General features: G+C 46.7%; 3 protein-coding genes across 8 annotated transcripts in view; 2 read left to right on the top strand and 1 right to left on the bottom strand.

Moving 5' to 3' along the window:
* The first annotated feature begins 4,792 nt into the window (after window positions 1-4,792).
* LOC117969132 (acyl-coenzyme A thioesterase THEM4-like) lies at window positions 4,793-11,287 on the top strand. 4 transcript variants are annotated; one of them, XM_059006186.1, is made up of 7 exons: window positions 4,793-4,978; window positions 5,972-6,058; window positions 6,756-6,912; window positions 7,792-7,954; window positions 8,213-8,323; window positions 9,790-9,914; window positions 10,083-11,287. In XM_059006186.1, the coding sequence occupies exons 2-7, from the start codon at window positions 5,972-5,974 to the stop codon at window positions 10,124-10,126; spliced, it is 687 nt and encodes a 228-aa protein (XP_058862169.1). In that variant the 5' UTR covers window positions 4,793-4,978; the 3' UTR covers window positions 10,127-11,287. The 4 variants fall into 4 exon arrangements, with proteins under 4 accessions (XP_058862169.1, XP_058862168.1, XP_058862167.1 ...); XM_059006185.1 differs by having other exon boundaries at window positions 5,914-6,058; XM_059006184.1 differs by having other exon boundaries at window positions 4,793-6,058.
* Window positions 11,288-12,067: 780 nt separating this feature from the next.
* Window positions 12,068-14,270, top strand: LOC117395223 (C2 calcium-dependent domain-containing protein 4D-like). The gene is made up of 2 exons (XM_033994075.3): window positions 12,068-12,270; window positions 13,100-14,270. The coding sequence occupies exon 2, from the start codon at window positions 13,131-13,133 to the stop codon at window positions 14,262-14,264; it is 1,134 nt and encodes a 377-aa protein (XP_033849966.3). The 5' UTR covers window positions 12,068-12,270; window positions 13,100-13,130; the 3' UTR covers window positions 14,265-14,270.
* A 4,681-nt stretch (window positions 14,271-18,951) lies between these two features.
* LOC131703214 (nuclear receptor ROR-alpha A-like) overlaps window positions 18,952-23,523 on the bottom strand; it is a 30,014-nt gene continuing 25,442 nt past the window's right edge. For all 3 annotated transcript variants that reach the window (XM_059006188.1, XM_059006189.1, XM_059006191.1), the window contains 8 exons: window positions 23,405-23,523; window positions 22,347-22,805; window positions 21,289-21,410; window positions 20,770-20,902; window positions 20,412-20,519; window positions 20,078-20,188; window positions 19,855-19,964; window positions 18,952-19,390 (listed from right to left, as the gene is read on the bottom strand). The exon at window positions 23,405-23,523 is cut by the window's right edge and continues 23 nt beyond it. In XM_059006188.1, the coding sequence (XP_058862171.1) occupies window positions 19,235-19,390; window positions 19,855-19,964; window positions 20,078-20,188; window positions 20,412-20,519; window positions 20,770-20,902; window positions 21,289-21,410; window positions 22,347-22,805; window positions 23,405-23,523 (1,318 nt within the window). In that variant the 3' untranslated portion in view covers window positions 18,952-19,234. The remainder of the gene's footprint in view (window positions 19,391-19,854; window positions 19,965-20,077; window positions 20,189-20,411; window positions 20,520-20,769; window positions 20,903-21,288; window positions 21,411-22,346; window positions 22,806-23,404) is intronic.

The following is a 23,523-nucleotide window of genomic DNA, read 5'->3' as shown; positions in this document are numbered from 1 at the left end:
AGCAAGTAAAGAGATTGCAGCTAACAGATTAATTCTGCTGTCCTCTACCGCCCCCTACAGCTTTATTTATTTATTTTTTTGCATCACCTAGAATTTTTTCGGATTGAGACATCGTTTAAAAAAAAAAGATACAAACTATATAGAATTATGAACGTAATTTACATCTTTTACTTAACATTTCGTAATGAAAAGAAACTACGAAATGATATCGCAAATTTTTTTTTTTTTTTAAATCTACTGGATGAAACCATAATGGTAGTACAGTGTTTGATTTCCAAATGTCAATTTTTTTTTTTCAATAAGTATATGGAAAAACTACAAAGAGGCAGTGTGTGATTCAATTTGTTAACGTGAAATTACTCAGCAGGTTTGCATTCTACTTTATGAAGCAAAATGAGTTCATTCAATATGCGAGCATTGTAAAGCACAGAGAGGTCTGGTAAAGCATAGGGAAGCATTGTAAAGCACAGAGAGGTCTGGTAAAGCATAGGGAAGCATTGTAAAGCACAGAGAGGTCTGGTAAAGCATAGGGAAGCATTGTAAAGCACAGAGAGGTGTTGTAAAGCATAGGGAAGCATTGTAAAGCACAGAGAGGTCTGGTAAAGCATAGGGAAGCATTGTAAAGCACAGAGAGGTCTGGTAAAGCATAGGGAAGCATTGTAAAGCACAGAGAGGTCTGGTAAAGCATAGGGAAGCATTGTAAAGCACAGAGAGGTCTGGTAAAGCATAGGGAAGCATTGTAAAGCACAGAGAGGTCTGGTAAAGCATAGGGAAGCATTGTAAAGCACAGAGAGGTCTGGTAAAGCATAGGGAAGCATTGTAAAGCACAGAGAGGTCTGGTAAAGCATAGGGAAGCATTGTAAAGCACAGAGAGGTCTGGTAAAGCATAGGGAAGCATTGTAAAGCACAGTAAGGTCTGGTAAAGCATAGGGAAGCATTGTAAAGCACAGAGAGGTCTGGTAAAGCATAGGGAAGCATTGTAAAGCACAGAGAGGTCTGGTAAAGCATATTAGTCATCATTGCAATCCAGGATAAACTACATGTGCTGTGATTTCGTTGCAGGGAAATGACCGAAGGGGGCGTCAAGCTGAACTGTCTGGAGGCTAGCGGACACGGAAACACTCCTCCCGCCCCTCAACGGGCTGGATCAAATCAAAACACACACAGGCAATCAGACATCACCCCCCACCCCGGCAGATAACAGGGACATTTTATTTTTTTCACTGTTTTATGGTTTTGGTTTTTTTTTTTTTTGCTTCACTCGTTCTGAGCGGTTCCGGGTTTTCTGTTGCTCCTCCAGTTTTGGGTTTCTTATCATTTTAACAAACCTGAGCTTTGAGCTGCTCTGGAGAACCCCGTCTGCCAGGGACTGCCTTCGGCATTCAGTTCAAGGGGCGTGACAGCGTGACCTTCGCACTCTGCTAGCCCCTGTATGGACAAAGGAGGTGTGTGTGGGGGGGGGGGGGTTGAAAGGTCACGCTGTCACATGATTTGAATGGCATTCTTGGAGTTAGGGTTCTCCAGACAAGCCCGCTGCCCAGCTCAAAAGCCAGGTAAAGGCACTGAGAATGCAAAACAAAACGGAGAAGCAAGCAGAAATATATTTGTATCGAACTCATTCTTTAGCCCTTTGCTCTCTCAAGAGCTGCGGTTTCTTTTTTTATTTTTTTTTGGTGTGAAACTTTGTTTTTTAAATAAAAGAAAAACATGTTTTTAAGTTATTTAATTGTATTTATTATTACTGGACTGTATGTATAACTGTGCTGTGCAAAGGTACATACTTATATATATATAAGAGACAGGGTCAGCTGCACATATGAACTGATAGAAGAGACAGGGTCAGCTGCACATATGAACTGATAGAAGAGACAGGGTCAGCTGCACATATGAACTGATAGAAGAGACAGGGTCAGCTGCACATATGAACTGATAGAAGAGACAGGGTCAGCTGCACATATGAACTGATAGAAGAGACAGGGTCAGCTGCACATATGAACTGATAGAAGAGACAGGGTCAGCTGCACATATGAACTGATAGAAGAGACAGGGTCAGCTGCACATATGAACTGATAGAAGAGACAGGGTCAGCTGCACATATGAACTGATAGAAGAGACAGGGTCAGCTGCACATATGAACTGATAGAAGAGACAGGGTCAGCTGCACATATGAACTGATAGAAGAGACAGGGTCAGCTGCACATATGAACTGATAGAAGAGACAGGGTCAGCTGCAAATATGAACTGATAGAAGAGACAGGGTCAGCTGCACATATGAACTGATAGAAGAGACAGGGTCAGCTGCACATATGAACTGATAGAAGAGACAGGGTCAGCTGCACATATGAACTGATAGCAGAGACAGGGTCAGCTGCACATATGAACTGATAGAAGAGACAGGGTCAGCTGCACATATGAACTGATAGAAGAGACAGGGTCAGCTGCACATATGAACTGATAGAAGAGACAGGGTCAGCTGCACATATGAACTGATAGAAGAGACAGGGTCAGCTGCACATATGAACTGATAGAAGAGACAGGGTCAGCTGCACATATGAACTGATAGAAGAGACAGGGTCAGCTGCACATATGAACTGATAGAAGAGACAGGGTCAGCTGCACATATGAACTGATAGAAGAGACAGGGTCAGCTGCACATATGAACTGATAGAAGAGACAGGGTCAGCTGCACATATGAACTGATAGAAGAGACAGGGTCAGCTGCACATATGAACTGATAGAAGAGACAGGGTCAGCTGCACATATGAACTGATAGAAGAGACAGGGTCAAGTACACAGTAAAGTGTAAGAAAGCAGGTTGAATGATTGAAGTTTTAATCCGAGCTCGCTCGTGAGTGCCCCCCCTCCCCCCCCCCCGTGTCCGCGCCCCTCTTTAAATGCGCTGGGTGTAGAAAGCCTTGCCTACACGGCTCAGCTCTTCGCTGTGCTGCTGGTGCTCAAGAAGCAGCAGCTCCTGCAAAGCAGATCTGCGCACCTGCAAAGAGAGAGAGAGAGAGAGAGAGAGAGAGAGAGAGAGAGAGAGAGAGAGAGAGAGAGAGAGAGAGAGGGGAGCCAATCAGAGTGCACGGTTATAAAACCCCGCCCCCACTGGAACCTGTCAGCAGCTACACTGATAACAATATTTCTGAGAGAGGAGATCAGTGCACAAATACTGGACTTTCAGAAGGGGCTGTACAATACTCGATACGATATCATATATATGATATTATATATGTGTGTGTGTGTGTGTGTCTGTGTGTGTGTCTATGTGTCAGTGTGCGTGTGTCTCTGTGCGTGCATGCTTGTGCTTGTGTGTGTGTGTGTGTATACTGCAGCCTGGTCCAGCCCCTGCCCCTCTCTCACTCACCTCAGTCAGAGCCTTGCTCGCACACGTCACCTCCCTGCTCAGCTCCACGCTTTCCCGGGCTCTCCTGCTGCACGGGCTGATCTGCCCCCGAGTCATAGACTCCGCCTTGAGCCTCAGCTCCTTCTCTCTGGGGATCAGAAGCACAAGAGACCAGCATGAAGCCTGAAACCCTAAAATCAGACCCGCTGCACAGCAGTGTGATCCAGGCTATCTATCTACAGGGATGGGAATCAGACTCCCGCTGCACAGCAGTGTGATCCAGTCCTGGTTTCACTAGGAGTTTAATAATCAGACACACCTGAGCTTGTTAGCTAGACCCACTGGGGCTGATCAAGCTGGTAGTAAAACCTGGACTGAGTGACACTGCTGTGCAGCAGGAGTCTGATTCCCAGCCCTGTAGATAGATAGTCATTGGAGGAGGTTTTTAGCTGATTTTATTGTGCAGACAGCGACAGTATGTTAGTAGAAATAGTGGGATAGATAGATTGGGATGGGAATAAGACTCCTGTTGCACAGCAGTTTCACCCAGTCCAGGTTTTACTACCAGCTTGATCAAACCCACAGTGTGACAAAAAGACACACAGACAGATAGACAGTCTATAACTTAGGGTCCTCATTTTTTTTTAAAAGAGAAGACTAATAATTGTTTTTTAAAAAAAGACCAAGACGTTCTGTTGTAACTTCACCTGTTAACATCGGCTATTCTGGCTGCCAACAGTTCGTCTTTCTGCAAAGAGAGAAGGAGCCCACATTAGTTTGAAATCCGATCCCGTTAAATATTATTTTGATTTTTTTTCTTCAAAGCACAACGTGGTAACAGCACACTGTTAAAAAAGTACCTTAAAATGTGCATTATAATCTACGTGCAAGTTTATTTTTTAATGTTTAATTCTTGAAACAGTTGACTATCCTCTCGGTCTGTACAGTACACTGGACTGCGGTACATTATTATTATCGAGCACAGAAACACTTTGATTTGAACGTGCAATTTAATACAATTAAATACAGAACGAAAACGTAAAAGCGCGGCAAATAAACTCTCGTACCTCGACTCGTTTCCTTTCTTTCATAACCGGAGCTGAGCAAAGTGCTGCGTATTTTAAAGGAAAAAGACTCATATTGAAAAACAACAACAACACAAAAGTTGTGAAAACTAAACACTGTAAAAAAAAAAAATCTAGCAACACAGATATTCTAGATATATTTTTTTTTAACTGTTCGGTTAATATCGTTTTTATTTTAAATAAATACTTCGGTACAGTGTTATTTGTTTTAAAGATTCCTTTAGAAAAAGATAAAAACGCTCGTATTTATATTTATTGTGTAGGTATGTGTCGCAACCGTCACCATAGCAACAGAGCCGCGGAATGGGAGTCACGTGGTGAGTGAGACGTAACCCCACGTGACGGGGGGAACAGTTGCGTCAGAAGAAGCCGACCTGTTGCCGGCAGGGTCAGGAAGCGGGAGCGACTCGCGTTTACCAGCTTTAAAAAAATATAAAATAAAATACGAATTTGGAATTGAATAAATAAATAATTTAAACTAAACTGACCGCGAGGAGTGTATCCAACACACGGTGTCGCTTTCGATAACTAAAAGGACGTCCTTCAGCAGGTAAACAGTGATTTGAAGCGTCAAGGTGAAATTGAAAACACAGACCGTATCTTTATAATTAAAAACGCACTGCGAAGCGTTTAATTAACTATATATATATATATATATATATAATATTCGATACCGTGATGTGTTTTTCTGTTGATCTCAACACGTTTGAAGTAGTTTCAAGAGAAACACGACAGGCTGCGCGTTTTGTCCCGTTTAAAATAACGTGCATTGCTACGAATTGCCGACGTAACTGTGCAAAATATTAATTAATATTAATTTTTTTATCCTACAGACTAGTATTCATTCGTCTCGTCGTATCTGTGTTTTACCAGTTAAGTCCATTACGCCACACACTCGCTAACCGGCAACAAAACATTAATATATAATAATAATAATAATAATAATAATAATAATAATAATAATAATAATAAACGTATTACATTTACTTCCAGTATTATTTATTTATTTCTTAGCAGACGCCCTTATCCAGGGCGACTTACAATCGTAAGCAAATACATTTCAAGCGTTACAATACAAGTAATACAATAAGAGCAAGAAATACAATAACTTTTGTTCAAGTAAAGTACAAGTTTGACAAACCACAATTCAATAATACAGCAGATAATAGTGATAGTTACATCAGGATATGATTAAATAGTGATAGTTACATCAGGATGTGATTAAATACAAAGTACTACAGGTTAAACACTTGGCAGATTACAATATTCTGAAGTACAGGATTAAATGCAGTAAAATAGGGGGCAGATAAGAGCAAAATAAAGCACATTTACATGAAGGAAGCACATTTACATGATTTCCAGTAGTTTTGTTCTGATACCCGTGACGCTAACGGGTAGACAGCGATCCGGTATTAATGTGTGTTAGTATTATTGAACTAAGAGACGTGATTTCATATAAAGAGACACTATAATATCCACTGTAAGTATGTGGAGAAACACTATGCGGTTTGCTGCGGTCCTGTGCCGGCATCTACCTCCACAGATGAACCCTCAAAACTTGACCGCTTCCTTGAAGAAGGTGATTTTGAAATCGGCTGTTGAATTCTCCAGACCTGCCAGGACTATCTCGGTAAGTAGCGGGAATCCGGGTTTCAATCCCTTCAGTTTGCGTGTGTTAATAAAAGAAAACTCTATGGAACGAGGTTGCGCAAACGCAGTTTCATAACCTTGTGAACGTGTCTGTAACTCATCCTGTCAAGTCAAGGCTCTGTCAATTGGTATTGATTCATCAGTTTGCTGGGAGACTCTGTGATAGGAGTTATATTATAGGAGGCTGTGTGGTCCAGTGGTTAAAGAAAAGGGGCTTGTAACCAGGAGGTCCCCGGGTTCAAATCCCACCTCAGCCACTGACTCACTGTGTGACCCTGAGCGAGTCACTTCACCTCCTTGTGCTCCGTCTTTCGGGTGAGACGTAGTTGTAAGTGACTCTGCAGCTGATGCATAGTTCACACACCCTAGTCTCTGTAAGTCGCCTTGGATAAAGGCGTCTGCTAAATAAACTAATAATAATAATAATATGATACTCACAGACTTAATGTAAAACCTGGACTGGCTCTAACTGCTCAGCAATGGGGATAATGTAGGTCTCCCTTTTCCAACAAGAGCCTTAATGTCAAGTTAAACTTGTGGAAGTTCACCACAGTGTTTTGTGCAAGTGCATTCCCGTGGTTAGTATAAATACGCATTTACTGGACTTGACGCTGGTTTGACGTGTTGTTTTAAATAAATAAAATAAAAGGTGCACATCCTCTTGTGTCCACTGCTAGTGGAGCCGGGCGCTGTGCTCCGCCCCGAAGGACTACGGCGTGCCGAACCCCAGCTGGTCTGCGGAGATGATGAGTCTGTACGAGCGCTACAGCGCGAAGGGGGCCGAGTCCTGGGAGAGGCTTCCGAGCTACAAGCGCTACCTGACCTACTCTGCAGGTGTGGAGCCCGGGACCCACAGCAACTGTCTGATTGGGACATCACTGTGTGTCTGACTGGGACATCACTGTGTGTCTGACTGGGACATCACTGTGTGTCTGACTGGGACATCACTGTGTGTCTGATTTGAGATGTCTCTGTGTGTGTCAGATTTGAGATGTCTCTGTGTGTGTCGGATTTGAGATGTCTCTGTGTGTGTCGGATTTGAGATGTCTCTGTGTGTCGGATTTGAGATGTCTCTGTGTGTGTCGGATTTGAGATGTCTCTGTGTGTGTCGGATTTGAGATGTCTCTGTGTGTGTCGGATTTGAGATGTCTCTGTGTGTCGGATTTGAGATGTCTCTGTGTGTGTCGGATTTGAGATGTCTCTGTGTGTCGGATTTGAGATGTCTCTGTGTGTCGGATTTGAGATGTCTCTGTGTGTGTGTCGGATTTGAGATGTCTCTGTGTGTGTGTCGGATTTGAGATGTCTCTGTGTGTGTGTCGGATTTGAGATGTCTCTGTGTGTGTGTCGGATTTGAGATGTCTCTGTGTGTGTGTCGGATTTGAGATGTCTCTGTGTGTCGGATTTGAGATGTCTCTGTGTGTGTCGGATTTGAGATGTCTCTGTGTGTGTGTCGGATTTGAGATGTCTCTGTGTGTGTCGGATTTGAGGTGTCTCTGTGTGTGTCGGATTTGAGATGTCTCTGTATGTCGGATTTGAGATGTCTCTGTGTGTCTGTCTGATTGTGATGTCACTGTCTCTCATTGTGATGTCACTGTCTCTCTCTCTCATTGTGATGTCACTGTGTTTCTGTGTCTCTCTCTCATTGAGATCTCTCTCTTTGTGATGTCACTGCGTCTCTCTGTCATTGTGATGTCACTGTGTGTTTCTGCGCAGGGGGGCAGTGCCTCAGCCGGCTGCACAAGCCCACGGCTCGCCTGTTCACCAGGAACCTGGAGGAGGAGGGAGCCGGGTTCGAGTACACCGTCTTCGCCAACAAAGCGGAGCGGCGCGCGGTGTGTCTCTTCCAGGCCGGGCCGCTGCTGGAGGGACCCCCGGGGTGAGAGGAGGGGGCAAAGGGGTGGAATCAGCAATTGTTAATAACCTCAGATACATCACAAAATAAATAAATCAATGCGTTATACATTAGAAACAGCATTTCAGTCATTCAGCAGATGCTTTTTATTCAAAGCGAATTCCAGAGACTAGGGGGGTGAACTATGCATCATCAACAACTGCTGCTGCTGCTGCTGCAGAGTCACTTCCAATAGGAGCTGGCTTGTTTTGTCATTGTTGAACCCGGGTCTCCTCTCCCCAGGCACGTCCACGGGGGTGCGATCGCCACCATCATCGACTCAGCCACGGGGATCTGCGCCACGTACCTGACCGGCTTTGTGATGACAGCCAACCTCAACATCAACTACAGGAAGTGAGTCTCTGTGCGACACGCCCCCGCGCCGGGCTTTGTTAACAATAATAATAATAATGATGATAATAATAATAATAATGATGATAGGAATCTCAGTATTGTAGCTTCCTTTCCGACGCAGTCATCTGTCAGACAGCCTCTGTGCTGTTGCTTTGTTCAGTGTGATCGTCTTTTTGTCTCTTGTGCGTCTTTGTGTTTTTATTTCTCTTTGTGTCTCTGTCTGTGTGTTTCTCTCTCCCTCTCCCTCTCCCTCTCCCTCTCCCTCTCCCTCTCTCTCTCTCTCTCTCTCTCTCTGTCTCTCTCTGTCTCTCTCTGTCTCTCTCTGTCTCTCTCCCTCTCTCCCTCTCCCTCTCCCTCTCCCTCTCTCTCTCCCTCTCTCTCTCTCCCTCTCTCTCTCTCTGTCTCTCCCTCTCTCTCTCTCTCTCTCTCTCTCCCTCTCTCTGTCTCCCTCTCTCTCTCTGTCTCTCTCCCTCTCTCTGTCTCTCTCTCTCTCTCTCTCTCTCTCTCCCTCTCCCTCTCCCTCTCCCTCTCCCTCTCCCTCTCCCTCTCCCTGTCTCTGTCTCTCTCTCTGTCTCTGTCTCTCTCCCTCTCTCTCTCCCTCTCTCTGTCTCTCTCTCTGTCTCTGTCTCTCTCCCTCTCTCTCTCTCTCTCTCTGTCTCTCTCCCTCTCTCCCTCTCTCTCTCTCTCTCTCTCAATTCAAATTCCAAGCTGTTTTATTGGCGGGACGGCATTAGCAGCAGTTACAATCTAAACTTTACGAACGCCACGAAGAGTTAACACATGAAAAGGAATCGGGTCTCTCTCTTTCTCACTCTGGACGTTCTTATATATTTCTTGGAAGACTTCGATATTATCGATCTGGATATCGAAGTACGTGCTCCATATCGATGGGCTGTTTTCACATCGGAGCAAAACAGTCCACTGACAAGACCGGGAGTTCACAGCGAGCTGAAAATATCCCAAATCAAGCACTTTATATACGGGAAAATATGTTGTGCGTCTACTGCAGTCTTAACAAAGCAGCGGAAAAAAATAGCAGAGCCTTGAACTCGGGGTGAGCGGTGCTGTCCTGGGGAGTTACTGCGAGCGTGGGAGACGGGAAATAATCTCCAGAGAGAGAGAGAGAGAGAGAGAGAGAGGAGATATTGAAAATGCAGGAGATACTGAAAATAACATGAACAAAAATAAATCTATTTTTTATTGAAAATGTTTTCCAAATTGTTTTTCAGTTGCTTTATAGGGCTGGATGGCGGGGGGGGGAATGCACATATGAGGCTATCATGAATTTGCTTGCTAGTCTTCCATATATATATAACTAGAAGGGAGCTTTTTTTTAAATTTGTCTCCATATGAGGTCGCCATGCCCTCTGTCTGTCTGTCTGTCTGTCTGTCTGTCTGTGCCACCTACACACTCACACACACTCACACGCACGCTCTCTCTCTCTCTCCCCTCTCTCTGTGTTCAGTCCCATTCCTCTGGGCTCGGTGGTGCTGGTAGAGTGTGAGTTGGACCGGACCGAGGGCAGGAAGACGTTTGTCTCGTGCAGAATCACCAGCGCCGATGGGTCCAAACTGCACGCGGAGGCCACAGGTAGGTAACTCCCCAGAGCTTCACCCAGGCCAGGTCTCACTGCTACCAGCTGGATCAGCCCCAGTGTGTCTAGCTAACCAGCTCAGGTGTGTCTGAAACCAGGACTGGATCACACTGCTGTGCAGCGGGAGTCTCATTCCCGTCCCTGCTGTGTTTTTGTCTCTGCAGCTCTGTTTGTCTCGGTCAGTGTGGGGACTCTGATTGGATTCTGAGTCCGGGAGTCCCTGTGTGAGCCGGAGCAGACTCACCCCAGAGAGAAACGAGAGGAGGAAACGGGACCTTCAGCCGAGCTGCCTCCAGGGGGGGCCCAAACACCCCCCCCTCCCCCAGCCTGCAATCTTAAACCAGGGGCTCGAGGACCCCCCAGTGTGTCTTCTGGTTTGCACTGGCTGTAAACTACACTGTGTTTAAATATGAAGCTTGCATTGTAACCCTGTGCTGCCCTGTGACACCTGTGTGAGACACCTGGGATTTAAAAAAAAAAGAATTGCATGTTTCAAGTTGCTTGTAAAATGTTAAGGTTGACTTAGAAATCTGAGAGTGTTTTTAAAAGAGCTGAAAACAATGTGTCTAATTAAGTAAATTATTAGCTCATTTTAAGGGTTCATTTGAGTAATTGATTAATTCATTCATTCTGTGAGCTTAATAATAATAATAATAATAATAATAATAATAATAATAATAATAATAATAATAATAATAATAATAATACAGACTCCTGTTGCACAGCAGTGTCACCCAGTCCAGGTTTTACTGCTACCAGCTTGTTCAGCCCCCAGTGTGTCTAGGTAACAAGCTCAGGTGTGTCTGATTATTAAACTCCTAGTGAAACCAGGACTGGATCACAGTGCTGTGCAGCGGGAGTCTGATTCCCGCCCCTGCTGTGGTGTAGTTTGGTCACCTTGCCTCGCTCACCATGTCCAGTTGCAATAGTCTCTCTGTTAGAATATTATGTTGGTGGACAGTGAAGAGGATACAGAGTCGTGTTGACGTGTGACTCCGTTAAGAACACTTAACACTGCAGTTGTGAGCTCTAACCGCTAGATGGAGCAGTATTCCTTTTGAAAACTGGATTTGTTTCCAGAGTTTGCCTGGGCGTGTTCTGAGAAATGTACGATATATCGTTTGTCCTTAAATACTGAATGTCGGTAGAATTTCTTCTAAGACAGGAAATCTTTTCCGTAGTACCCCTGGTTATTATTTTTTTAAAAAGCTGTTAGTTTAGCTAATTTATTGGACCGGTCATATCAACACTTTAATGAACCATCTATTTGAATATAGGTTTCTTTTTTATGCAAAATGTTTTTAATTTTAGTGTTTTAATAATAATAATAATAATAATAATAATAATAATAATAAAGTATTATTTGATATCGTGTGCCATATTTTTTTTTTCTGAGCCTCTAGTTAACGGAACTGTTCCGTCATACACTGATAACGTGTCGATGCAAAAACGTTCATATGATTGTGTTGCTTTTTAATATTTTAAAAAGACAAGAATTGTTTTTCTTCCTGGGGGGGGAACAGCAGAAAAAGACACCGACACACACACACACACACACACACACACATACGTTTGTATTCCTATAACTGTAGGGACTTCTCATTGACTCTCATTATATTTTTATATTATATTTCTAAGCCCAGTCAGACAAAACTCCACACGGTAAAAGCCGACAACAAATTAAATATTTTGCCCCCCCACCCCCCAGACACACACACACACACACACACATACACATATATACTGGCTGAACTTCATGAAGCTTGACTCTGGTCTGGTTTTGAAAGTACCCGGCTGTAAGTTGTAAACAGCTCGGGAATGCATTCCAATGATGCGGTGAAAGGGGGTGCAGTATCTCGGGAGGGGGGGTCCATGACGTACGGACGCGGAGTTTATTGGCAATTCTGTTCTATTTTTAACGCGTTTGGAGCAGTATGATCCTTTAACAGATAATTACCGTGACTAGCATGAATTATCCACCTCCATCCCGGTTCCTAGGCGACGGGAGAGGTAGAGCGTTCTGTTCGGAAGCAACGACACTCGGAATTGATTGGCAGGTGACTCGCTGTGACGTGTTCGCGTCTTTTTCGTTCAATCTGATAAATCCAGTCGCCGGTGCGGGGATCGCCTCACACTGCGTGCAGCGGAGATCGCCTCACACTGCGTGCAGCGGAGATCAGCGGAGATCGCCTCACACTGCGTGCAGCGGCGAGCTGGAGAAACATCCAGCGAGACCAGCGCTGAGCTCCGAGCCTGCATCTTCAGTGCATTCAGCAAGAGCGCGCTTTGGCAAAAACTTCTTTGAACAGACAGGACTTTCTTTGTTTGTTTGTTTGTTTGTACGGAATAAAGGTAAGCAATTTGAACAGTTTTGCACGTTTATTTTAATTGGCTTTTGCATTTTTTCTTTAAACGTAAAAAAATCTAGCCATAAAAACGTGTTGTTTTTTATTGAAGTATTATCATTTATTATTAGTTTATTTAGCAGACGCCTTTATCCAAGGCGACTTACAGAGACTAGGGTGTGTGAGCTATGGGGAAAACAAATACAAATACTCTGGTGTGTGAGTGTATCTCTGTGTGTGTGTGTGTGTGTGTGTGTGTGTGTGTGTCTGTCTGTCTGTGTCTGTGTGTGTCTGTGTGTGTGTGTGTCTGTGTGTGATTGATTACTGCTCGCAACAATGCTGCTGTAGCTGTAGTTGTAATTCTAGCTGAGCACAGGGCTGATACAGGCTGGGTCAACCGACATGTCTGTATGTGACTCAAGCTGAAGGGAACACGGAGCCGCTCTGAGGTTTGGAGTCTGGTTTCAGGAGACTGTAGGTTTCAGGGCGCTGCGCGGCACACCAGGCAGGGAGACTTGGGGGGGGTTTGATACAGCAAACCTCAAACTAGGTCTCCCGGGGGTCTCCTGGAACCAGCTTTCAAGAAACACGTTTGGACCTTCGGATGAGACGTAAAACAAAGTCCTATTGGAAGTGACTCTGCAGCAGCAGCAGCAGTTGTTGATGATGCAGAGTTCACCCTCCTAGCCTCTGTAAGTCGGTTTGGATAAAAGCGTCTACTAAATGACTCGTTAGATAAATTAAACGTTCTTGAAAAAATCGTCTTTGTGTTCAACTATCCAGCGCCGCCTAACAGCTGCACGTTTTTTCCTTGCGTTTCTTCCTGTCGCCACCAGGGGGCAATCACCTCGCGACAGATAGACGATCATGTTCTCCTCCGGGCTCGGTCTCCTGCCGGCCGGGCAGCGGGGGGCGCCCCACAGCAAGCTGTCTGCGTACCCCAACATCCTGACCCCGGACCGCATCCCCGAATTCTTCATCCCTCCTAAGCTGCTGCTGCTACCCCCACCGACGCCGGGCGCCCCAGAATCCAGCCGGGGGGGCGCCCCAAACAGACCCTGGAGCCCCGCGGAGCGCGAGCTGATCCGATCGGCCCGGCGGCACGTCATTCAGATCGAGAGTGCGGACTCTGAGCTGGGGGAGGGAGAGGAGAGGCTGGCAGCTGCTTCTCCAACCCTCCCCGCTGCCCCCCACCTCTCCTTAGCCTGCCTCCCCGAAAGCCCCCACACCAGACGCAGGGAGTCCCTCTTCCACTCCCCGCCCACCCGCAGAAGCCCCGTTGGCGAGTTTACCCCCCAAGTGGCGTCTCCCTCATCCTTGTACCCTCCTTTCTCCTCCCCCGACAGCGACCCCGCCTCCTCCACAGACTCCTCCCCCTTCAGCTCCCCCCTCCTCCCAGCCCGCTCCCCGCCCCCGCTCTGCCACGCCCGCGGGACCCAGCGCCTGTTCCACCGTACGCTGGGCTCCGAAGAGCTGTCCCGCTGGTCCTTGCCCACGGACTCCGGCAGCTCTTCGGAGGACAGCCCAGTGAGGCGCCGCAGACTCGGCCAAGCCACGCTGGCTCCCCCTCCCCTCTTTCAACTCGATTTCATCTGCTGCCAGGAGAGGCTGACCAAGGAGAGCCTCTTGCCCCTGAGGAAGGGCAGGGAGCCGGGGGGAGAGCTGAGGCTGTCGGCCGAGTTCTCCGGGGAGCAGGGCAGGCTGCGGGTCAGGCTGGTCAGCGGGGAAGGGCTCTACCCACCCGGGTTCGATTCCAGGCTGGTCAGCTGCTGCGTGGTGGTCCAGTTGGACCCCGGGCGGCTGCAGAGGCAGAGGAGCAACGTGGTGAAGCGGAGCAGGGAGCCCATCTTCAACGAGGATTTCTTCTTCGAGGGGCTGAGCCGGGGGGAGCTGGACCGGCGCTCGCTCCGGGTCAAGGTGCTGAACAAGGGGGCCGGCGTGAAGAGGGATGCCCTGCTAGGGGAGGGAGAGGTGGGGCTGGCATCCATACTGCACCCCTGAGGGAGGAGAGAGAGGAGAGCGGGGAGGATGGAGGGAGAGGAGGGGGAGAGAGAGAGAGAGGAGGGGAGGAGGGAAGGAGGGGGAGAGAGAGAGGGAGGGATGGATGGAGGGAGGGAGAGAGAGAGAGAGGAGGGGGAGAGAGAGAAGGAGGGATGGAGGGAGGGAGAGAGAGAGAGAGGAGGGAAGGAGGGAGGGAAGGAGAGAGAGGAAGAGAGAGATGTACCTGGAAGATTTAGAAATCGCTTTAAAATAAAAATAAATCAGGGTCTGATTTAATATTCTGTTTCCACCAATATACTGCAGCTGTCTTCTCTATAAAACCAGATAAAATCCTCCTTCAAGCAACGACTATCTATCTATCTACAGGGATGGGAATCAGACTCCCGCTGCACAGCAGTGTGATCCATTTCTGGTTTCACTAGGAGTTTAATAATCAGACACACCTGAGCTTGTTAGCTAGACACACTGGGGCTGATCAAGCTGGTAGCAGTGAAACCTGGACTGGATCACACTGCTGTGGAATAGGAGTCTGATTCCCATCCCTGAGGCATTCAGGGTTCGAGTGAGTTCCGTGGTCTTGGAATGAACTTCAGGGAGAACTGAAACTCGATGTCTGATCCCTTCAAAAGGAGGAATAAAGATGGACTGTATCTGTGTAGCCCAGACTGTGCTTTTGATTTGAGTGGCGCGCCTGAATTGTTTCTTGTAAAAGTTTTATTAACTCGTCTGTATTGGTTGTGCTCAGTTGAATTTGTGTGGGAGATTTTGTGTTGTTTGTTTTGTGTGTGTGTGTGTGTGTGTGTGTGTGTGTGTGTATTATATGCAACTTTTTTGACCTGGTCTCTCTTGAATGAAATTCAATAAAATAAATTAAATAAAAAGAATTTAAAGCCGGTCCAAATTTCATTTTTTTCTAAAAGAAAAGTCTTGCTCAGCATTCATTTAAAAGGGAGGGGCCAGTGATGATGTTAATAAAGCTAATAAGAGGTGAGAGAATGGATTTTAAAGATGGTCAGCGCAAAGGGAGGGGTCAGTGATACTGTTAATAAAGCTAATAAGAGGTGAGAGAATGGATTTTAAAGCTGGTCAGCGCTCCTTTAAAGGGAGGGGTCAGTGATACTGTTAATAAAGCTAATAAGAGGTGAGAGAATGGATTTTAAAGATGGTCAGCGCTCCTTTAAAGGGAGGGGTCAGCGATCCTGTTAATAAAGCTAATAAGAGGTGAGAGAATGGATTTTAAAGCTGGTCAGCGCTCCTTTAAAGGGAGGGGTCAGTGATACTGTTAATAAAGCTAATAAGAGGTGAGAGAATGGATTTTAAAGATGGTCAGCGCTCCTTTAAAGGGAGGGGTCAGCGATCCTGTTAATAAAGCTAATAAGAGGTGAGAGAATGGATTTTAAAGATGGTCAGCGCTCCTTTAAAGGGAGGGGCCAGCGATCCTGTTAATAAAGCTAATAAGAGGTGAGAGAATGGATTGGCGCGCTCGTCTAGTCTCAAAGCTTCAGCATTATTAATATACTGTAAAAAAAACTGTTATTTTTCTTTTGTGAGACTCTAATTGCTAGTCCCCGGTGCGCTTCAATCTCGGCTCTATTGAATAGCCCGGAGTCCGTGGAGAATGGAGAAGTCTCTGTGATTCACGGCTCGAACCGACTGCTTCATTATTCCCGGCTTTGTCCCGCCGCAGCTCACGATCCTCGTGTTTAATCGACAAAGGCATTAGGGCTGTTAGCCTCATTAGCATCAACAGCAGAGCGCGCTTTCATCTCAGGACTGATGAAAGAACCGAGCGAGGGAGGCAAGACGCGTCTCTGCGGAGCAGAGCAGCGAGGAGGACGGCTGTACGGGTAGATTACTGTTGTAAAGCATGGTGCAGCATTATCGGGAGTTACTGCGTGCGTGGGAGAGAGACGGGAAATAATCTCCAGAGAGAGAGAGGAGATATTGAAAATGCAGGAGATACTGAAAATAACATGAACAAAAATAAATCTATTTTTTTTATTGAAAATGTTTTCAAAATTGTTTTTCAGTTGCTTTATAGGGATGGGGGGGGGGGGGGGGGGGCACTTATGAGGCTATCATGAATTTGCTTGCTAGTCTTCCATATAAATATATTTGATCTGTCTCCATATGAGGTCGCCATGCCCACTGCCTGTCTGCCTGTCTGTCTGTCTGTCTGTCTGTCTGTCTGTCTGTCTGTCTGTGCCACCTAGCACCCTAGATTGGAGCCCAGGCCTCCTGAGGAAGGTGAAAGCTATAAACTAGTGAATTATAAAACACACACTCACACTCACACGCACGCTCTCACTCTCTCTCACTCTCACTCTCTCTCTCTCTCTCTCTCTCTCACTCTCACTCTCTCTCTCTCTCTTTCTCTCTCTCTCTCTCTCTCTCTCTCAATAATCCACAGGGTGCCAGTTAAGGTTTTTATTAGGTCATTTTTTTTTACAAATATTATTTAAATATAACAATAATGATCACATATAAAGAAGACTTAAAGGGTGCATAAGGACCTTTCTATTTGATTGTGTTACATGTTCCCATGTCTTGCTACAGCTGTTTACGTAAGAGGTGTGTGTGTTTTAATTATTTTTAATTTTTTTACATTGTGACCACTTTTTTATACTTTTAAATTGCTTTCCACTGCCTCAAGATGGCTTCCCATGTACCTGCATGGACCTCTCAGAACTACATTTCCCATCATCCTCCTGCTCACTGGTAAATCCATCTCAGTTACATAAGTGAGCAGGAGGAGGATGATGGGAAATGTAGTTCTGAGAGATCACAATAAAATAATAAGGTTCTCATGTACCCTTTAAGTGCTACCAGTGGGATGGAAGTAATACAGAGCAGTCACGAAGACTGAGCAGGAAACAGCTCCGATCACATGTTAGCCTTCTGACACTGAACGTTTGTCGTGCTGTTAGAACACTTGTTTTTGTAATGGATCTATACAGTCGTGTGCCAATCTATCACAACACTCCCCATTGCTTCTGTAGTTCTGATTTACTGTGCGTCCTGAAATCAAACCGCTGGGACTGAAAATCTGGGGGTAAAACTCGGTAAATTAGCAGCGATGGTCTAATTCAATGGATGCCTTTAATAGTCCACCCGTGCAATTCATTTAAAACAGTAAAGAGAAGAGGAACACAGAGCCACACACGGTAAAACGCAGGAGACTTTTTAGAAGTGGTTTAAGACGCCTGATTAAAGCACAGAGCGGTCTGACATTTTCACACACGAGTGTGTTTCTATATCCCTGATTACTGAGCGGAGATTGAAATTCTCACACCCAGAGGTGTTTTCATGCAGGCAGGTAGATGAAGGATATCGATGACACATCTGGAGGTGTTCGGACACACGGGCACACGGCTGTAGCTCCTTCTAGTTAAGATAAAATCCTTTTCAATTTTTTTTTTAAATAATCCTAAATCTGAACAATTCTGTGTTTATTTTCTTATGTTTTCTTTTTAATAAACTAGAAAAAAATACTTTTTTTTGTTTTAAAACAGTACCACACATTTTTTATTCGCTATTAATAATAATAATAATAATAATAATAATAATAATAATAATAATAATAATAATAATAATAATAATAAAACCCTAAATGTTCTTTAAATATATATTTATATCATACATTTCAACAAGCACCTATATATATAATAAACCTTTATAGTTTTGTCTTGATTTCTAGTGAAAAGTGAAAAACATCCGCTGTACAAAACTGATAGATGGAGTTTGTGTTAATATTGCTTCAATACAGTTTGATTTAAAACTGCCTTTAAAACCCACCGCGCTTTCCAGTGTAGTCTGTGTTGTTAAATTCACAGAACGGTTTCTGATTGTCAGGGACACGGTGGATTTTGAAAACGTGTTTTTATTTTTTTCTTAAATCTCATTTAAAACTTCAAAGTGCTCGGAAACTGACTCCTGTTCAACGGCCATCTACAAGATTGTCAGGAACTGAGAACAGCACCGAATAAAACTCAATAATAATAATAATAATAATAATAATAATAATAATAATAATAATAAAGGGAAAAAAATCATACACTGTTTCGCAAACTTTTGGTGCGGTCGGTTTGGCGACATCTAGTGGTCGGAAATCAGAATGCAAGAATTAACCTCCGGTGACATCACTGTTTGCAGGTTCTTAAAAAACTTAGTTTTTTCACTCAAAAGTTCTAGAATGCAACCTGGCTCATTTTAAATGAAAAAAATAAAATAACTCCCTGAGATTCTAACAGTGAGCAGCGAGAGAGACTGAAGCTTTGTTGAGAGTGATATCCCTTGCTTTTAAAAGGAGTTTACCCTTAATATGCTTTACCAGACCTCTCTGTGCTTTACAATGCTTCCCTATGCTTTACCAGACCTCTCTGTGCTTTACAATGCTTCCCTATGCTTTACCAGACCTCTCTGTGCTTTACAATGCTTCCCTATGCTTTACCAGACCTCTCTGTGCGTTACAATGCTTCCCTATGCTTTACCAGACCTCTCTGTGCTTTACAATGCTTCCCTATGCTTTCCCATGCTTTCACTGTGCTTTATTACACTTTGCTGTGCTTTTACTGCGGGGGAACTTGTAAAAGGAACACCTTACATTAATTTTAAATTAAAACATTAAAACAATTTGCTTAAAAAAAACAAACAAACAAACAAACAGATAAAAAATTAGACCCTGACATGTTTGAAATAGTTTTTAAATTGTTTGAAATACCCCTGTGTTGAAACAGTAAATGTGCAGTGAGTGAATTTGCTCCTCTGGTGGCTAGGTGGCACTGTGGCCCAGGCCAGCAGCGGTTCTACGAGTGAGAACAGGGGCAGAGCTGTAGAAAGATGAGCTGTCAGTCAGCAGTGTGGTGGTACAGTGAGTCGAATGCTGTCCGGTTTCACATCAGCCCGGTCTTTCTGCAGCAGGTGAAGCGCGTGGCTCCGTGGCTGTAGGTGCCCCCCTCCCTCCCTCTCTGTCACTCCAGGGGGGTGTCAGGGCCGTCGCTGAACAGCTCGTGGTAGAGGGGGGGGAACAGCGAGTGAGCGAGCAGGGGGCGGAGCTCCAGGAATGAGCGGAGCCTGTCGATGTGCAGCGAGCAGAGAGACTTCAACTGGAGCGTCTTCTGAGAGAGCTGGGGGGACAGGGGGAAGGGGAGAGGGGACGGGGGGAGAGGGGGATGGTGGGAAAGGGGGACAGGGGTCAAACAGGCGTGTAGTTTGAAACTTTAGTTTTTAATTTTTTTTTCTTCTTCTAAATGGCTCTCCAAGAAAATTGCTTTTTTTTCTGTGTGTGTCTGTGTGTGTGTGTGTGTGTGTGTGTGTGTGTGTCTGTGTGTGTGTGTGCGTGTGTGTGTGTGTGTGTGTCTGTGTGTGTGTCTGTGTGTGTGTGTGTGTATGTGTCTGTGTGTGTGTGTGTGTGTGTGTGTGTGTGTGTCTGTGTCTGTGTCTCTCTCAGTACCTTGCCTGGCACAGTGTCTGTGTGTCAGTGTGTGTGTGTGTGTGTGTGTCTGAGTGTCTCTCTCTCTCTTTGGGTACCTTGGTTAGTTTAGTGTCCTGGTGTCAGTGTGTGTGTCTCTCTGTGTCTCTCTGTCAGTACCTTGCTCAGCACGGTGTCTCTGTGGCTCCTCTGCAGCGTGTTCTTGAAGGCCACGTCCACGTGACTGTGCAGCCTCGCCACCTTCTCCTTATCCTGCAGCCACGCACGCTCTGAGAGAGAGAGAGAGAGTGAGAGAAAAGGAGGGGGGAGAGGTACACAGACAGAGCATTGCCGTGCTTCACAACCCCCCCCCCCCCCCCCCCTCGCTGGTAAAGGGGCTCACCTGGGTTGAGCAGCACCACAGCGGTGAAGAGCGCCACCTCCTGTTCAGACAGGTGCAGCGCGCACAGGCTCTGAGAGAACTCAAAGATCGCGGCAATGAGGTCATTGCACCCTGGAGGGGGGGGGAGAGGGAGAGAGAGAGGGAGGGGGGAGAGGGAGGGAGAGAGAGAGAGAGGGAGGGGGGGAGAGGGAGAGAGAGAGAGGGGGGAGAGTCAGTACACTGTGTCAGTGTGTGTGTCAGTCTTGTGCATCTCTCTGTGTGAAGTTGTACAGTTTGTTGTATAGTGTGTAGCGTGTGTGTAGCGTGTGTGCAGCGTGCAGTCCTCTCCTCTCACCCAGTGATTTGAAGACCTCCGTCCCACCGTATTTGCCCTCGAAGAACACGGTCCCGTTGTCAGGGTTGAATGAGCGACACATCCGCACGAGAACCACCTCCAGAGAACCTGAGAGAGAGAGAGAGAGAGAACACCATTAACAAACGAGAGTGTGTGCGTGTGCGTGCGTGTGTGCGTGTGTGTGTGCGTGTGTGTGTGCGTGTGTGCAGCTCTCTCTGTACCTGCTTTCAGAGAGACACACTGAGTTTCTCAGTGTGTCTCTATGTTCCTCAGTGTGTCTCAGTTTCTCAGCGTGTGTCTCAGTTTCTCAGTGTGTGTCTCAGTGTGTCTCTCAGTTTCTCAGTGTGTCTCTCTGTACCTCCTTTGAGCAGCACTATCTGGTCGTTCTGGCTCAGCTCCAGGAATCCGTCGATCCTCTTAGCGAACTCCACCACGTACTGGATGCTGTCTGTGAGCCGGTAAGCACAACGCTGCCACATCTCCTCTACAGACTGGGAGAGAGGAGAGGGGGTCACAACACACAGGGAGAGAGGAGAGGAGAGGAGAGGAGAGGAGAGGGGAGGAGAGGGGGTCACAACACACAGGGAGAGAGGAGAGGAGAGGAGAGGAGAGGAGAGGAGAGGAGAGGAGAGGGGTCACAACACACAGGGAGAGAGGAGAGGAGAATAAAGGTATGTTAATAATGAAACTAGATATACATACAAACACAGCGACACTGGACAGAGTGACAGACAGAGAGAGACATACTCTTCATCACTCGTGCTAAACAATTCCCTCCCCTCCTCTCCTCCCCCCTCCTCCTCCTCCTCCTCCCTCGGCACGGACAACACTACCAGTTGAACCCCGGTCCCGCGGCGGCCATGCCCGTGTCCCCTACCTTGCTCTGGTAAGCCAGCACCTCCTCCCTGCTGAACACTTTCCAGCGCAGGGCCTGCAGCTCCTCCACTCTGTACTGGCACGTCTCCCTGTGAGACTTCACGATGTTGGCAGTCAGACAGTCTGAGGAGAGGAGAGAGGGGAGAACACACACCAACTGGCACGTCAAACCAGGCGCGTTCACCGGCTGTCTAACAGCGCAGCACAATGCAGTCTGCTTCTGTATAGCGCTCTTCATGCGGCACAACCCAGCACGCTTTACAATTTTAAAAAAAACTCTTTATCAGACCTCTCTGTGCTTTACAATGCTTCCCTATGCTTTACCAGAACTCTCTGTGCTTTACAATGCTTCCCTATGCTTTACCAGACCTCTCTGTGCTTTACAATGCTTCCCTATGCTTTACCAGACCTCTCTGTGCTTTACAATGCTTCCCTATGCTTTACCAGACCTCTCTGTGCTTTACAATGCTTCCCTATGCTTTACCAGACCTCTCTGTGCTTTACAATGCTTCCCTATGCTTTACCAGACCTCTCTGTGCTTTACAATGCTTCCCTATGCTTTACCACACCTCTCTGTGCTTTACAATGCTTCCCTATGCTTTACCAGACCTCTCTGTGCTTTACAATGCTTCCCTATGCTTTACCAGACCTCTCTGTGCTTTACAATGCTTCCCTATGCTTTACCAGACCTCTCTGTGCTTTACAATGCTTCCCTATGCTTTACCAGACCTCTCTCTGCTTTACAATGCTTCCCTATGCTTTACCAGACCTCTCTGTGCTTTACAATGCTTCCCTATGCTTTACCAGACCTCTCTGTGCTTTACAATGCTTCCCTATGCTTTACCAGACCTCTCTGTGCTTTACAATGCTTCCCTATGCTTTACCAGACCTCTCTTTCCCATGCTTTCACTCTGCAGTGCTTTTACCATGGGCAGGGTTACCCTGTAACTCCCATGAGTCCTATGGGAACCCTCTGAAGTATGGGAGACTTTTATAAGGGAGACAGGGGGGTCGAGCTACAGAGAGAGAGATTGAGGGGGGGGGGGGACCCCTACGTACCGTTCTCGTGCGCGGTCGAGGAGGGAGTTTCAATGTTGCTGGAGAAGAAGCTGAAAAAATCCGCCATGCTGTTGATTTCACCGGCCGGCTGAAAGCGCCTGGTCTCAAGATAAGACTGGTCTGGAGACGGCTGCCTGGATTCAAGGGGGTTAAACCTGCTCCCCACATCCGCCCCCCTCCCCTTTCCCCTCCCCTTCCCCTTCCCCTCCTCTTCCTCCTCGCTGGGGTACGGCTTGGGTTCCGCCTGGGAGGATTTGCCGAAGGGGTAGGCCGGATCCTGGGGCTCGCCCAGCCGGCCCTGCCCGTTGAGGAGGTCTTTGCTGGGGAAGGTGACGAGGGCGTCTGCCTCCCCTGGGCTGTGGTGCTCCTGCTGCAGGTTCTGCTGCTGCTGTTTGACTCGCTCCACCTCCGCGAACAGGCTCTCTCGCTGACGCTTAGACATGCGTCCGAACTTCACCGCTGCACGACAGAGAGAGAGAGAGAGAGAGAGAGAGAGAGAGAGAGAGGCCGTGAGAGAGAGAGAGAGAGAGAGAGAGAGAGAGAGAGAGAGAGAGAGACAGAGACAGGCAGGCAGAGAGAGAGAGAGAGGCAGAGAGAAAGACAAGCAGGCAGACAGAGAGAGAGGTAAAGAGACAGAGAGACAGACAGACAAGCAGAGAGAAAGCAGAGAGAGAGACATGCAAAGGGGGAGAAATTAATGACTAATGAAAACCAGTCAGAATTAAGTCAGAATGTTATGGTGCTTTATTGAGGACAGGGAAGGAAACACAAGCCTCCTTTTACCCCCTTCTGTACACGAAAGCCGAGTTGAACACAAAGCCTCTTTCTCAGGAGCTTGAAAGCTGGTTCCAGGAGACCCCCGGGAGACCTAGTTTGAGGTTTGCTGTATCAAACCCCCAAGTCTCCCTGCCTGGTGTGCCGCGCAGCGACCTGAAACCTACAGTCTCCTGAAACCAGGCTCCAAGCCTCAGAGTGGCTCTGCCGTGTTCCCTTCAGCTTTACTCCCCTCTCCTCCCTCGCTCTCCTCCCTCGCTCTCCTCCCCCTCTCCCTCTCTCACCGTCCCGGGACATCCCGGTTGCCACACACTTCTGCAGTCGGCAGTGCTGGCAGCGGTTTCGGCTCGTCCGGTCGATCACACAGCTCTTCTGCCGGGAGCAGGAGTACGACACGCTGGCC

This window comes from Acipenser ruthenus, chromosome 32 (assembly GCF_902713425.1).
Source record: "Acipenser ruthenus chromosome 32, fAciRut3.2 maternal haplotype, whole genome shotgun sequence".
In the NCBI taxonomy this organism is placed as follows: Eukaryota; Metazoa; Chordata; class Actinopteri; order Acipenseriformes; family Acipenseridae; genus Acipenser; species Acipenser ruthenus.
The sequence above is the reverse complement of the archived record's forward strand: the minus strand, read 5'-3'. Positions and strand labels throughout refer to the sequence as shown.

Coding starts and splice junctions, on each gene's coding strand:
- LOC117395223 (XM_033994075.3), top strand. CDS start 13,131: ATGTTCTCCTCCGGGCTCGGTCTCCTGCCGGCCGGGCAGCGGGGGGCG.
- LOC117969132 (XM_059006185.1), top strand. CDS start 5,915: ATGTGGAGAAACACTATGCGGTTTGCTGCGGTCCTGTGCCGGCATCTA. Junction 6,059..6,755: donor GACCTGCCAGGACTATCTCG/GTAAGTAGCGGG, acceptor GTCCACTGCTAG/TGGAGCCGGGCGCTGTGCTC. Junction 6,913..7,791: donor CTACCTGACCTACTCTGCAG/GTGTGGAGCCCG, acceptor GTTTCTGCGCAG/GGGGGCAGTGCCTCAGCCGG.